The 15,473-nt window shown below is 44.1% G+C and overlaps 1 protein-coding gene across 9 annotated transcripts in view; it reads left to right on the top strand.

Moving 5' to 3' along the window:
- Window positions 1-15,473, top strand: part of tspoap1 (TSPO associated protein 1) — an 82,380-nt gene that overhangs the window by 63,242 nt on the left and 3,665 nt on the right. For 5 of the 9 annotated variants that reach the window (XM_035911458.2, XM_087847139.1, XM_087847136.1 and 2 more), the window contains 17 exons: window positions 507-613; window positions 703-812; window positions 898-1,773; window positions 2,815-2,966; window positions 3,069-3,542; window positions 5,742-6,131; window positions 7,241-7,396; window positions 7,728-8,543; window positions 9,055-9,154; window positions 11,390-11,532; window positions 12,147-12,315; window positions 12,973-13,041; window positions 13,671-13,718; window positions 14,493-14,519; window positions 14,616-14,737; window positions 14,823-14,894; window positions 15,066-15,170. In XM_035911458.2, the coding sequence (XP_035767351.2) occupies window positions 507-613; window positions 703-812; window positions 898-1,773; window positions 2,815-2,966; window positions 3,069-3,542; window positions 5,742-6,131; window positions 7,241-7,396; window positions 7,728-8,543; window positions 9,055-9,154; window positions 11,390-11,532; window positions 12,147-12,315; window positions 12,973-13,041; window positions 13,671-13,718; window positions 14,493-14,519; window positions 14,616-14,737; window positions 14,823-14,894; window positions 15,066-15,170 (3,936 nt within the window). The remainder of the gene's footprint in view (window positions 1-506; window positions 614-702; window positions 813-897; window positions 1,774-2,814; window positions 2,967-3,068; window positions 3,543-5,741; window positions 6,132-7,240; window positions 7,397-7,727; window positions 8,544-9,054; window positions 9,155-11,389; window positions 11,533-12,146; window positions 12,316-12,972; window positions 13,042-13,670; window positions 13,719-14,492; window positions 14,520-14,615; window positions 14,738-14,822; window positions 14,895-15,065; window positions 15,171-15,473) is intronic. The other 4 variants (XM_087847137.1, XM_087847143.1, XM_087847142.1 and 1 more) reach the window with 3 other exon arrangements.

Here is a 15,473-nt window from a genome sequence, read left to right on the forward strand (position 1 = left end):
GGCTTTATCTTGTGGCCTTGTATGATAATATGTGTAAAGCATATCATACTCGTGAAATGTGCTCTCCTTTTGGCAAGAAAATAAAAGACATCTTGATACAGAAGAAAGAGTTCATGCTGGCTAAAATAGGTTAAGGATTTCCACTAAAGAATTTCACTTGTTTAGGTCAGCCGCAACAATAAATGGAGTAAATTAAGCAGTAGAAACAGCTTCTAAAACACCTCTCTGTAATAAACTTTGAAAGATATCTGACCTATAGGGAAAGACTTGTTCCAGGACCATTGTGTTAGCTTGCAGAAGATTTTGATTTGTGTACGTAGCAAATTGTGGCACTTACAGCACAGTGCTTGGTCATCCTAGTTACCTCACTTTTATTGCAACTGCAGTCCTATAGATTTACTTTATTACTAAAGACTAAAAACCATTTAACTTTGCTCTTACTTTACTTTTAGCCTGTTCTTTTCAGATATGTCAGGTGACTGTCTCTCTGTTCATGCTGTTCTCAGGTGGACACAGCCAGTGAAGTAGAGGAGTTGGACATTGACATAGCCCCAGCACCTTACCCAGCCAGCAGAGGAGCAGCAAAGCTTCAGGTGTTTATTGCAAGATACAGGTAAGTAATTAACTAACACAGGGATTGTTCTGGTGAACATGAAAGTATGTGATGGAAACGATTTCATGGAAAATTTTTATCTCCCCCAGCTATAATCCTTATGATGGTCCCAATGACAATCCTGAGGTGGAGCTACCACTCACTGCTGGAGAATACATCTATGTATATGGAGACATGGATGATGATGGCTTCTATGAAGGTATGGGATCATGTCATTTTTTTGTAAATCTACAAATCTTTACTTTCCGGTCTGTAGGACAGTGTTTTATGGTGGCTCCTTTCAGGCGAACTGATGGACGGACGGAGAGGGCTGGTCCCCTCTAACTTTGTGGAACGTGTTTCAGACGACGATGTCATGAGCACTCATCACCCAGAGATGGTGGACATGTCCCATAACTCGCTGATAGACAGCAGCCTGCACAGTGCCAGCCACCAGCATCGTCTCCACGTGGGTGTCAGCACCTCAGAGAGGACAGAGGCCTCTGCTGCCTCTGGCCCTGCCTCAGCCCCCTCAGATTCAGCATCAGCCTTGGCTGTCCCAGCCCCCCTCACCAACGGCCTAGACTTGGACTTGGAAGAGGTGGGAGTGGACATTGTGCCTTACCCACGTAAGCTCACCCTCATCAAGCAGCTTGCCAAGAGTATCATCATCGGCTGGGACCCTCCGTTGGTGCCGGCTGGGTGGGGCAATGTGTGGAGCTATAATGTGTATGTGGACCAGGAGCTGCGGCTCAATGTGCCCTTCGGTGCCCAGACCAAAGCGGTGCTGGAGCGGCTAGACATAAACCTCAAGGCCTATCGTGTGTCGGTGCAAAGCCTGACAGAGAAGGGTCTCTCGGACCAGCTCCGCTGCAGCATGCTGGTCGGTCGGGACGTTTCCGTGGCGCCCACGCAACTGCGCGTGGAGAGGATCACCGCTACCAATGCCAACCTGACCTGGCTGCCCAGCAACAGTAACTATGTGCACATTGTGTCCTTGAATGACGAGGAGTGTGAGCTGGTGAAGGCTGGCTGCTACTCGCTGTGCCTCAATAACCTATTGCCCAGCCTGCAGTACACCGTCAAAGTGGAGGCACGGCCGCACCGCACGCCATGGGAGTTACCCGTGGAGCGACGTGAACACAGAAGCGCAACGATCACCTTTACCACACTGATGGCAGGTCAGGACTTACTCTTTTATCTTTCTGACGGCTTGTCACGATTTCCGGTATCACACGTGGTAAAAGCATTTAAGATGGACATGTGTAAATGCAGCACATGTAAGGTTTGTTCAGACTCAAAGATGGGGGTTTTTGCAGATTAATTCTATACCTCTATAAACTCAGACAAATCATCGCATATATCCAGTTAGATGATTATTTAATCTGAACTTGTATAATGAACTCAAGACCTTTCAAATCATTTTATTTGTCTGTGTTGTCCTGAATCTTTGCAACATCTTACCAGAGCTTTGGCTAGATAATTTATCAAGCCAGCTTCCTTAAGACTTTTAAGTCTAATCATATGTACATGTCACTTTGCTCTTGGCAACGTGTCCCCATCAAATTGGTGAGAGAGTTACATCATTAATGCTTGTAGGGAACACCTCCCATGACTGTACTGCTGGTACAGGCAACCCAAATGAAGATGAAAATCAAGACTGTAAGCAAAATAAAGACAGTGTGAAAATGCAGCGTGAAGCAATGCATCATTTTTATATCAGTATTTCTACTGATTTCTACATTATGTAAACAGTGAAGGGAAGAGAGGTTTCAAAGATCCTGTGGATTTATTTACTCTTGTAAATAAGTAAGCTTAGAGTAGTGTGTTAGTATAGTCACTGTTCATGCTTTGTGTTTTTAATTATGGACTCATATGAAGTTGGTACCGTTTTGCCAGGCAATAGTATTTAAGATTTCAGAAATAAACTACGCTATATAATGTATAATCATCAGTGTGATATACATTTGAGTTGCATCTCTCCAAATGATCCTTCAAATTTGCTTAAGTTCCATGCCCTCAGTCTGGGATTTCAGGTATATGGTTTTCTAGTGGCCATTAGAGTAATAGATGGCAACTTTCTTGGTAGAAACATGTCCCCATAGTAAACATTATTCCTCCTCCAAAGCTTTGTATTTTCAGTATGAGTCATTTACTCAGTCCTATGTTCAGTTTTTGACATGCTGCTCTTTATTTTGCTGTGATGTTTTAAATCTCTGCAGGCCCCCCCGATGCTCCTCTGGATGTTCAGCTGGAGCATGGTCCATCTCCTGGAATTGCTCTCATCAGCTGGCTACCAGTCACTATAGATGCTGCAGGGACCTCCAACGGAGTCCGTGTAACCGGATACACTATATATGCTGACGCAAAGAAGGCAAGAACTTCATATCTGTTTTAAACTTAAAATTGTAATCTTGATTTTAAGCCAGTATTCAGATATTTAAACCAAAGTCTGATTATCGTTCTTCTATCCAAGGTGCTTGAGGTGTCTTCCCCAACAGCTGGTAGTGCCCTCCTGGGTCCCTCTCAGATCCACTCCCTGCTGGCAGCTCAGGAGCTCACTGTCCGTACCACATCCGCCCATGGGGAGTCCTGTGACTCTTTGCCGGTTAATGTGCCCTCAAAGCTGGCTGCCATTATGGCAGGCCCGGCTGTCACTGCCCCACATCTGCCACCTCTGCCCTGTATTCCAGTAGGTCCCAGTAACCTGCCCCCTTCACCATCCTATGGAAACTCTGCTGCCAAAGTGTCCACGCTGCCCAGCTCTTTGCCATCAGAGATACATATCACTGGCCTCACAGTGGAGGCTGCTGCCAACTCGCCTTCTGCCCTCCGTTCAGAAGAACTCTCGTCTTCCTCATACGTGAAGGCCTGGGCCAACCCTTCATCTGCTGCTGCCTTGGCTGTTGGCGAGGTCACATTATCTGTAGCCTCCACCATTACCCCAGTGGTGAGCCATACACTTCCATCCTCCTATATATGAGAGCCCCTTAAAGGTGATAGTAATAGATACGCAGTTTTTCAATTTCCTGTAAACAGTCTGTCATTGTTGTTTTAACCTCCTAAGACCCAAACTCTTTCATGGCATGCATTTTTAATTTCTCTTTGCTATTTGAATTTTTTTTTAATCAGATTTTTGTTTCTGAGAAAAATTAGATCCACATATGAGGACATTTGGTTTAATTTTCGATAGAACAATGGCAGTATAATGTCCTCGTTAGTGGATATCAGGCCCTCATAGAGCAAAATTTAGTATTTTGGTCTAGACAACCCAAAATGTGATGTCCACATGGACAGGTCCTAGGAGGTTAAGCAGATTTTTCACAGCACTTTTTGTACATCTTTTTAAAAAATTATCCTACTTAGCTGTGCATTTCTTTGAATCTGAGTAGGCTATTTTTAACTATACTATATATATATATATATATATATATATATATAACTGTACAGTATTCTTTTTTTCTTATCTTCTAAATTTGCCCTTCACACTCTGCACATTTCTTGTTTTTTATTTTAACTTTTGTGTGAATCCTCATGCTCCATCTGCCTCTGGACTGTGCTGCTGGAACACATGAATTTCCCCACTTTTATATGGAGCCAAAATAAAGACTAAAAATGAATTACATGCATCATTAATTCAACTGAAGCCATGTGTAATATGAGCATCAACCATTGCAGCAGTGTTTATATCATACAAAATAAGGAAAAGCACAATAGGTGCCTGAAGGGAACTGTAGCACTTTACCTTCACTTCATGAGTTCACAATTTGTCTGTAACCACTAATAGATATCTCTGGCTCTTGACGAAGGCGTTCGCACTTTCTCCCTCTCCCTTCCCTTATCTTTCCTGCTTGGCTTTCTCATGTCTCTGTCTAGTCTTGTCTGCTTCTCTCCCTCTACCCTGGAAGAGTCTCACAGTCTGTTTTCTAAAACCTAAAAAAGGAATTATGGATTTGATCAACTGGTCCCTGAATGCAATTGACACACTCTTCTCGACGAGAAGCCTGGGTTCGGGAGAGCCCATTGAAGACATCTGTCTTTTTGGAACCATGATAACAGGGTTCTTGCTGATCGGCACTGGCTTGGCCCTGGCTTATCGAAGAATAAAGAAAGCAGAAACAGCTGTTCAAATCCCCACAAGGCTGCCCGCTATGTTGATTGGAACGATGGAGTGAGCCGTGGCTTCTCAGAATGGGCTCATTAGACGCAGCACGGATGACATCTTGAAGAAGCTTGCGGCTGCTGTGAGTGCTGATACTCTGACAACATCTGACAACATCTTGGAGAGGCTCACAGCTGTCGTGAACACTCATGCTCTATGACCAAACTGGATAACATCTTGGTGTAGCTGGATAACATCGAGGAGAGGCTCACGGCTCTCCAACGGGAATGGTGAGGAACCAGTGATGGACATTAGATCGACTGTAAAATTGACATGCAGTGGTTCGCACTAAAGCAAGAACACCACCATTATTTCATGCGGCTACCATATCGGCACCAGCTGCGGTCTCAAGGCTGGAGCTGAACATAACAAACAATTTCTCCCCTGATAACAAACTGTGTTTAGACTCTTTGTTCCAAACGCCCTTGTACGCTTATCTCCAAGGCCGAGTCGGACGGCAGGTCTGGGCCCGGCGCTGGATGAATAGCTGCAGGGCAGGATGGCTGTGTCTGGATCGGCTTACTTCTCACCCCTTACCCACCCCTGTTGCTTGTCACATGCTTCATGATGTTGTGATGTGGACATTTATGTGTTCTTTGTGCAGAGGAGTTTTTTTGTTTTCTGTTCTCATGCTGTCCCCCCATAGGAGCCCAGCATGAGTAGAGGTCTCTTTTTTTCCCCTCCTCGTCTTGCCCATTGTATTGAACATTTGAGTGTTTTTCCATAATACTACCGGTCTCCGACCTGTCTCCCCATGTGATGTCTGTGTTGTGTATGTAAGGTCGGGGGGGGGACCCATTTCGCTGCAGGGCAACTTGCATGTGACAAATAAAGGCTTTCTTGACTTGACTTGACTAGATAATCCAGCATATTGTTAATGGCTGCAGTTTGCCAAAGTGTAAATAATACGCTAGATTGAGGCGTCCTGTCCTTTTTGACAGACAGAATAATAAACACCTTTGTCTGACTATTTTTTTCCATTTCCAGGTTAATGTGACCTCCCCGGCCAACTTAGCACCTCAGCCATCTCCAGTAGCGTCACCGACACCTGCTCAGGCTCCATCAGTGGCAGCAGCAGCACCAGTGTTGGAGCAGCACAGAGACACCGACAGCCCTGGAACTATACGTCCATTCCCATCTATCACAGAGTTCATCGAGGACCCCAGTGCCAAGCTTGGGACCCCTGAACGCATCCCTACCCCACCCAAAGCCCCAATTACAGATCTCCTTAACCCTCAGGACACTAACCTCATCCGTCCCCCCAGCACTTCTCCTCTGGAGTCAGAGGTAGAGGAGGAGCATGAAAATACCCGCTTGGTGTCCATCGAGGAGTTCCTGACACAGGACCAAGACCCAGTGTACTGCAGGAGGCAACAGGTCAGCCTTGTTTTAACTGGGTTATTACTGTTTACTACAAAATTAAATGTAACATGTACTCTAAGTGTCTGTTTATTGAATCTGATTATAGTTTAGGTATTCAGAGGTGCACCTAACTTCAGTGTAGATTATATGTCATACTTGGTAAAATCAGATTTGAAGGAAGAAGGCATTTAAAGGATATTGCTCTGCCATTGCAACCCTACATTACCCACAAAGACACTCAACAGTCGACATCTTGGCCTGAGATTCTGTTGTATTACTCAAGAAGTCGTAGGCTACAGATATTTTTCATACTCCAAACTTGTGGAGACTGAAGAAGTCACTTGGATGAGTGGCGAAACGTTTCTTCCATTGAAAACGCTTTGTGCAAATGAACAGAATCAACTTTTTGAGATTTCCTTATCTGGATGATTGAGCATGCATCAAGACTCACAACTTGTAGTTTCCATAACCAACCAATAGAAAGTGTTTCATATATGCAGACTTTAAAATAAACAGGACGTGTACCTGGAGGTGACGGAGTTAAAGGTGCTAAGATTTTTTTGTGAGTGGCCAGAATATACAAGATTGGATATATGTCTATCAGACGGAGGTGGCATTGTTGTGGAGACAAGGCTGAGGTAGTTTGGACATGTGCAGAGGAGGGATAGTGGACATATTGGACAAAAGATGTTAAAGATGGAGCTGCCAGGTAGGAGGAAATGAGGAAGACCAAGATGATGTTCATGGATGTGGCTAAAGAGGACACGAAGAGGGTGGCTGTTGTGACAGAAGAGGATAGTAGGTGTAGGGTGAGATGGAGGCAGGTGATCTGTTGTGGTGAGCCCTAAAGGGAGTTGCAGAAAGTAGAAGAACAACATCAACTCTCAACATGTCAAGTTTTTTGTTTTACGCACTTATTAAGAAGCCCTAAATAATTAAAAGTTAATAAATTGGCTGCAAATTTAAGACCATATTGAACATATTGATTGATGCGTTGATGCATGGAGCCAAGGCCATATAAATACCTTCCATGCTCTAGTCTTGTATATGCAATCGTTTGCGCCCTTTCAAGCTGTGATGCATAGATATTATTTCATTCTGTGCATGATGTAATGTTTCCTTAGAGTTATGTCAGAGGGATTGTTGAACCTCCCAGTGACTACCATGCAGACAACAGCCGCTCAGATCTGTCAGACATCCTGGAGGAAGAGGAAGAGGACTTTTACTCTGACCACCTCAGTGAAGTACAGGCAAGGGGATGCGCAATTGGAGCTAACAGGGTAAAGAAATTATTTCGTACTATGACCGCAGCTATACACATGCTTGTTTGCAGAGATACTTTCCAAGTTCTGCTTTTTAAATAAAACATGCTTCTTTTAATTTTTCTTCCAGAGTTTAGTTCTCATTTTGAGGCCTTGTTTCTTCTGTTGGACCCATGATTGTGTCTGATTGTGATTCTTGGTTTTTTCCTTCCTCTTTCATTTCTCTTCCTTCTTCATGGTGGCGTTCTCATCCGTTTTGTCTGCACTTGCTTTATTTTCACTGAACATTATAATGTTCCATCCTACCTTCACCGAACCAATCGTATGAATAAAACTGTGGCCCTTGCAGTTGTGTAAGTTGGAGGCTCCAGACAGTGATGAGGAAGTTCTTGAAAAGATCCTTAAGTTGCCTCCTTATGTCTACCCCAACAAGCAGCTGTTCAGCATCCCCGAGATAACAGAGGAGGAGGACAGCAGTCAAGAAGAGCATTTAAGTCGCCACAGCCAGCATCAGCATCAGCCACAGCCCACCCACCTCCACTCCAGAAACCCAGAACACCTCCATCCTGCCCCTCCACATCACCCTAACCCACACCCACAAATCCCCCCTCACCATCACCACCTCAACCAGGAACCCAGATCCCTAATTAAAGAGCCTTTACCCAAACACGGGGCCTTGCAGGTCAAGCCTAAGACGCAGCACAGAGTACACTATGCAGAAACGGTGGACACCGTCAGTTATCCGGAAGCAGAAGACACAAGTTTATATGAGGGTCCTGCCAACAGACGGGTCTCTGCCCGCTGTCCTCCTCGGCCAACCCACACTAGCAAAGACAAAACACTGCTTCGAGGGCTAGGGGACCGCCTTAGGAGGGAGGCCATGCTCAGGAGTCAGATGGCCGTTGCCGCTGCGGCCAACCCCGGTGATGGCCCTACCCCACCAAGACCCTACCCAGTCAGCAAAACAGTACGAACTATGAAGTCACCCATTAGTCCTGGGGTGGAGATTGATGTTGAGTACGGTACAGATGACAATGAGGAGCCTGTGGAATATACTCCTAGGGAGGTGGTGGTGCAGCAGATGAGCTCTGAATGGTGGGTAGAGGGGGCCCAAATGGAGCACAGCAGACCTCCTCAGCGCCGAGGGCCGAAGGCTGATCCGCTGGTAAATGTTGGTCCGCTGGTGTGCCGTCCCAGACCCATCCTCTCCTCTGTAGTTGTGCTAATCAACCCTTGAGCTCTTTAGAGGAAAACACATAACCCTCCCACTCAATAGACTTTGCCAATACATGGCTACACACAATACATTGCTACCGAGTGGATTCAGCTAATGTTCCCCCTCTGTGTGACTGCACTCATTCCTGCTGCTTTCCTATTCTCCTGCACATTGAAACCCCATCTCTGTGTTTTAAACTAGTCCAGACTGCCTTGTCTTGCATTCGTTTACAGTCAGTGTGCTTTGGTGCGTGGGTGTGCGTCTGCTAATACTGCTGCAGTGCAAGAAAATAATATGCTTATGTTGCGTGCATGTAGAATACCCTGGAGTGTGTTATATATTAGATGTGACTCTGATCTCTGCTCCAATAAGAAACAGTTTAATAATTTTCCTCTCCTCCCATGTAGTGCTTAAACATCATACCTCATATTTCTTTTCTCTTTTTTTGATTCTTGAGCAGGAGGTCAGCCAGATCCCTCCAGCTGAAGCACGTCCATCATGGAGAGGCCAAGCAGAGCTTTCCTGTAAACCCGCATGCTTGCAGGCTAGGAATCTCAAAGGTCAGAGGCCTTTTCCCCTTTTGTGTTTGTGCTTCCCCTCTTTCTCATTGCTTTCTCTTTTCTTAACTGAAAACAGTGGGTGTGAGACGGTGCTGACACACCTGTGGTTTCTGTTGGCAAGCCTCCCCCTCTCTCACATGGAGGTAGTCAGATTAGCACCTTGTGTAGGAAGGAGGGGGTGGGGTGGGGGTTTAGGGAGAAGGAGGTGCTGTAGCTGCAGTGGAGTGAAGTGAGAGAGAGAGAGGCCGCTAAGCTGAGAACCGGCTTAACCTAAAGTGGCTTGTCATGACAGGAGGAAGTGACAGACATTAAAATAGTAACCTCGATTAGCCAGCAGAGAAATGGCTCGCAGTTTGGACGTACACACCCCTCTGCTTTTCTCTTCTTTCCTCCAGATCTCGTCTCACTTGCTTCCCATTGTTGATTCAACAAGTTGCCCTTTGAGTTAGCAAACCTGGCTGTTCTGATAAATACACAGTTGACTGCACACATATATGCGCAAGTGTACACGTGCACAGATAAGAGGAAGGGCTTAGGGAGAAGTTCTGTTCTATCTACTAGAAAATCAGTGAGGATGTGAAAGTGTGCGAGTCGTCTGCCCGTGACTCTTGCCACAGATGGGCTGATTCTCTCTAATGAGATAGAGAACGCATCTCTTGAGTGCAGCTTAAAGCCTCACTACAGCTCTTCAAATTTGTCTCTTGCTGTCACATAGGCTTCAGTGGCAGTGCTTTTAATCACACTGCTGGAATCTTTTGTGCAATAGTGCGTATCTGTTGCCTGCTTTGCGTAGTTTGCGTCATGCACTGTATTAAAAGCACCTGTAAAATTATACTAGGACTGTTTTTTGCATGTTAGGTTTGGTCTGAGAGTAAAGGTGTTGAAAGTTAAACTGGAGAGTGGGTCAGACACCTTATTGCACAGTTGGAGTTTGTGAGCGTGTGCACGTTTGTCAAATGGCTCACACAGCTTAGGATCAGTGGTTTAGCTTGATTACCTCTTTTAAGGACATGCCAGTGCTAGGCGAACGCTGCTCATGGCAACGCAGTTGGTGGGCAGTGGGGGAGGTGCAAGCTTGCAGTTCTATTTGCAGAATTCACTGCAAGCTAAGCACGGCTGCTCTGCAAACTCTGTTGTGTTGAAATAGCCAATATTATAATAGTAAGAGAGAATTGCATCTTAATACCTATAAAATAAATTGCATGGAATTAAAGGGAAATACTTCCACAAAGTAACTAATTCAGAATGAGAGTTATGTACACTGTTGGTATCATTTAATGATACAAGTGTGCGGTTGACTCCCTTGTCCCGTGGAGTGAGCTGAATTATCTGCAGCTCAATGTGACAAAGACCAAAGAATTGATTGTGGACTTTAGAAAGACCAGGAAACCTGTGACCCCGTTTCAATCCAGGGGGTCGATATGGACACTGTGGAGGATTATAAATGCCTCGTAGTACACATAGATAATAAACTGGACTGGGTTAAAAGCACCACTGCACTCTACAGGAAGGTCCAGTGTCATCTCTATTTTCTGAGCCGGCTGAAGTCTTTCAACAACTGTTTTTATGAGTCTGTTGTGGCCATTGCCATCTAGAGAGTTTTAGCATGTCGGGGGAGCAGGTTGAGTATTGTAGATGCCAACAGACTGATTGGCCATAATGTTGTGGGGATGGAGCTGGACTCCCTTAAGGTGTCAGACAGGCGGATGTTGTCCAAGATAAGGACAATACTGGGCAAGACCTCTCAACCACTCCAGAAGGTGCTGGCCAGTCATAGGAGCACGTTCAGTGAGAGACTGAGATTACCCAAATACAACACTGAACAACACAGGAAATTGTTTGTGCCTATGCATATCTCCCTGTACAACTCCTCCATCTAATGTACACTACACAATGCAATAGTTACACCCTTTGCACATACTCTACAGTAAAATAACAAAGTTTTACAGAATATATTTAATCTGTAATATTCTGGATATTTATAACTATTTGTATATATTAGAGCTATTTTTATATTTCTAACTATGTAATACATTGTATTATTTTATTTAGTTCAGTCTTGTACTGTTGTTATTGTCTTGGAGCAATTGTAACCACATAATTTCCTTATGGATTAATAAAGTTTTATGATTCTGATATCAATCCTGTGTGAAATGCTTGTTGCAAATTCTGATCATTTGTGTGTGTTTGTCTGCATGTGTGTGTGTGTGTGTGTGTGTGTGTGTGTGTGTGCAGGTGGTGTGGAATCACCAAAGACGAAAGGAGACAGTGACATACGCATCTTTGTGGCCCTCTTTTCATATGACCCTGCCAGTATGTCACCCAATCCTGACGCTGCTGAGGAGGAGCTTCCCTTCAGCGAAGGACAAATCATCAAAGTATGTCCACACACTGCTCAGGCTCTGATGGCTCAGCATGTTCTGATTTCACAGCATTCCTGTTTTAGACATGCAGCTCAATCTGCATGTTTGTATAGTTGCCAGGGTTGCTGTGGGTTATTCACAAGCCTTAAAGCCTTCTTTGTTATCATCCCCATTAGTTTAGGTTATGGTTACATGAGCTAACACGCTAGGGAGCATTAACCAAAACACTGCTGGCCTGCTTGTCTTGCAACAGAGTGACAGAAATCTGCATACTGAAATAGTGGAAACCACAGATAAAAGTAATTATCACGCTGCTGAAGGTTTCATAACAAAGAAGTGATTATGGCTTTAATGAGGCCTGAATGTAATTCATCCTTTTGACATTGTTTGGTTTTTATCTTTATTTGCAAAGATTTGAAAATGTATTTTAAAAGGGCTGATTTTGATTTTGGTTGTGCAAATTGTAGCTCAGAGGATAATGCAGCTTGCACATTAGAGGGACATTTAATGCATGCAGGAGTCTCTTTATAATTCATTCTGGAGTATTAATGTAATGCTGACCTGTATAAAATCTATATGCCATCAGTTAAAACAAATCATTTTAGTTGATGCATTTCCTCCTCCTTCAGGTTTATGGAGATAAAGATGCAGATGGGTTCTATCGAGGAGAGTCAGGCGGTTGTCTGGGCTATGTGCCATGTAACATGGTGTCTGAGATCCAAGTGGAGGATGAGGAGACCCGGCAGCAGCTGCTGCAGCAGGGCTTCTTATCCACAGCAGCTTCCATAGAGAAGATAGGTATGTGACTGTGTTAGTCAAACATTTTCCCCCAACACAGCAGTATTAGTTCTGTTGTTTTGCCATTTAAAGGTGATTTGGTTGTCTGTTACTGATGATGTAAATGCTAATATTTTACTCATTATATCATCCCTGTTCATGTTTGAGTGGGAAGTGAAAATGGCAGCACAATTGTTGCAGAACTTCAATGTTTTGAAAAGTGACTTTAAAATATCCTTCATTTTCAATCCTTCTGTTGATGTCTTCATTTTTTGGAGAAAATCTGACAGTTGGTTTTAAGTTGATTTAAAATTGGCCCAAAATATTGAATATGTTCTTATGTTCTTTCTGCTAATAAGGTAATAGTAACCATTGCAGGAGTCTAAAAATGAAATGGGAGGCAAAATCTCTGTGGCCACCGAACAGAATCAAGCTAACACTTTGCTTCTGTTTCCTGCTTTGTACCCAGAGCTGTGCTGTTGCAGATGGTTTAACCTTTTCACTTCCACTTGTTGTCACTGCTGTGTCAGCTGCTCACTGGCTCTCATGTGTTAAATAGCTCTCCACTGGCTTTTCATTGTCTACTTTATGTGGTCTGCTGCTGTCAAAAATTACATCTGTGTTTCTTTTTTTTTATTATTATTATTATTTGGTTTTCCTTTCTAAAACTCCATTAAGGCACTCGCACACACGCACAGCTTCCACGTCGCCCCGTTCCACCGCCGAAACCGAGACGATCCAAGAAAGGTGTGTCTCGCTGCAGATTGCGGCCCCCCGCTTCTCTCCTTTATCCTCCCTTCTGGTTTGCTTCTTTTTCTGTCTCTTTCACTTTAGATTTTGCTCTTTCAGTTTGCTGCCTGCCATTCAGCAACTGGGGCATGGGGGATTTTTAAACCAGCTACTGAAGTAATGAATTCAGACAGCTTCCTAGAATTGTGGGCAAATACTTCCATTATGAATGGAGTATCTGTCGAGTAGTTTCGTACTTTATAATTAAAGCCAAGTATTTAAAGGCTGTTTATGCTACCATCTCTCCACAGGTTAAGTGTGCAACAGCTTTTCAAAAGTTCAAAGACACATACATGAGTGCTGTCATTGGCTATGCATGTAATACACGGATATAGCAGCAGGATGTTGCCATGTGTTGCTAATTCATTAAGAACCTCAAAGAAGGTTTTTGTCTCCTGCTCCTGTGTCACAGTTGAATTACATGGTCACCTACAGATCACTTTGTTGAAACATCCATTCCCCTCTGCGCTCCACCTGTGACTTTGCGTGCTGCCTGTGTGATGACCTGCAGGATTATTTTCAGACAGTGCCTTGTGTCATTCTGTGACTCTTCCTGTACTCTTTTCCCCTCACCCCGTCTCTTCCAGTCAAGTCTGCAGACATCTGCGAGGAGAGTGTAAACTCCTCCAGTCAAGGTTTGTAGCTCTGCCCGCCTTCGTTTGCACCTGCATGATCAGGTGACTGTTTCAGTGTGCCCTGGAGGACAGCATGCATTTACCTTCTGCTGCTGCAGCTGCAGTTATTTTCTGTTATTTTCTATTTTCTTTTTGTTTTGTTTTTTTTAATGGTTGTAAACATGAGAACTGTATTCAGAGTTGCTGATAATGTCGCCTTTATTCATCCTTTTTAGAGTATGTTTGACTCTTGGCCTTTAAACCCATTAAAAGTAAGGAACACTAACAATAAATTCATCTTCTTTGAGTTGAAAATGCATCAAATGCAGGGGAAATCATCTGCTTGCAAGGGGCATCCAATCAGAAGAGGGAGGGTGAAAGGAGTTAAAAGCAGCTTGTTTCAGCCAATGGTTGAACTGAGAGGCTCCACTGATTCCCAGTGTGAGAGCAACTGTGGATCATACAAAGATTAAATATCACATAATAGTTACTCTTTAACGGCTTATCATTAACCCTTAGTTATAAAGGTCAAACAGTCCCTTCTGTCCCTTCTTTTCATTTCACAGCTTCATTACAGTGGCATCATTAAGTCATCTAATAACATCCATTTGTCTCCATTTTGCTAACAGTGTTGCAGAGTAATTTACTCTCCCCGCCTCAGGATAAATATTTGCTCCGACTTATGTTTAATGGGGCAGCACAGTTCAGGCTGCCATCACCTTTTTCATGAATTACAAATGCTAACTCTCTCTGCTAATCTTCTGTTCTTGTTGTTCTGATGTGACTTTCCTTCAGCTGAGCATGATGCTGAGCAAGTCGAATGTACGTACACGATCAGTTTATTGGAAATGCCCATTTTCAGGACTCTGGACTAAAAAAAGTGTTTGTCCACCCACCCCCTTTCTCATTGGCTGACAGATCCCAGCCAGGTGGATCCCTCAGCCACTGCAGCTGTGGGGAAGCCAGCCCCAGGAGCCCGAAGGATGGTCGCCATCTTTGATTATGACCCACGAGAGAGCTCTCCCAACACCGACATAGAGGTTAGGACTGCAGATGCTTTCTTTTTGCTTTATGGGGCTAAAATGTTTGCTGATTACCTGCTCTGTTTGTTACGCCCCTGTCCAGGCTGAGCTGACCTTCAGTGCTGGAGATATCATACATGTGTTTGGTGACATGGACGAAGATGGCTTCTTCTACGTAAGTCTGAAAATGACTAGGAGATCCGACATGACTGCAATATTATGTGGCTCTTAAAACGTTTAACTTTACTTTGCTTAAAACTTAACTTTACTGGCTGTAGCTGTACCACTTATAAAATACCTTTGTAGTAGAGAGTGCATTTCATCAAATTACCACCTTCTCTTTCAGGGTGACTTAAATGGCCACAGAGGCCTCATCCCCTCCAACTTCCTGCAGGCTGTCCCAGATGATGCTCCTGTGCAGCCTGCACCTGAACCCAGGAAAGAGTCACAGGTAGCTTTGAAACTGTGGGCAATGGCCTGACCTACATGGTTACAAGTCACCGACATCCCAGATTTCTGTGTTTCTTTTTGTTATCACTCACAAGTATGTCTAATTTCTGGTTGTTGAGTTTGTTGTTTCTTTAAACCTGTTTTGTTTCATTAATTCTGCTCTGTCACGTTTCTTTCATCTCACTGTTTCCTGCATGGCCTTTTCCAGAAGCAAAAACGTTCTGTACACTTTGAGACTTGATCGTAAGTGTTTCTAGGCGATCAACGCTCTCGCTGTCTGTTTACTTCCTCCTTAAAACCTTCT

This window comes from Neolamprologus brichardi, chromosome 10 (genome assembly GCF_056152115.1).
Source record: "Neolamprologus brichardi isolate AB-2024 chromosome 10, ASM5615211v1, whole genome shotgun sequence".
NCBI classification, from domain to species: Eukaryota; Metazoa; Chordata; class Actinopteri; order Cichliformes; family Cichlidae; genus Neolamprologus; species Neolamprologus brichardi.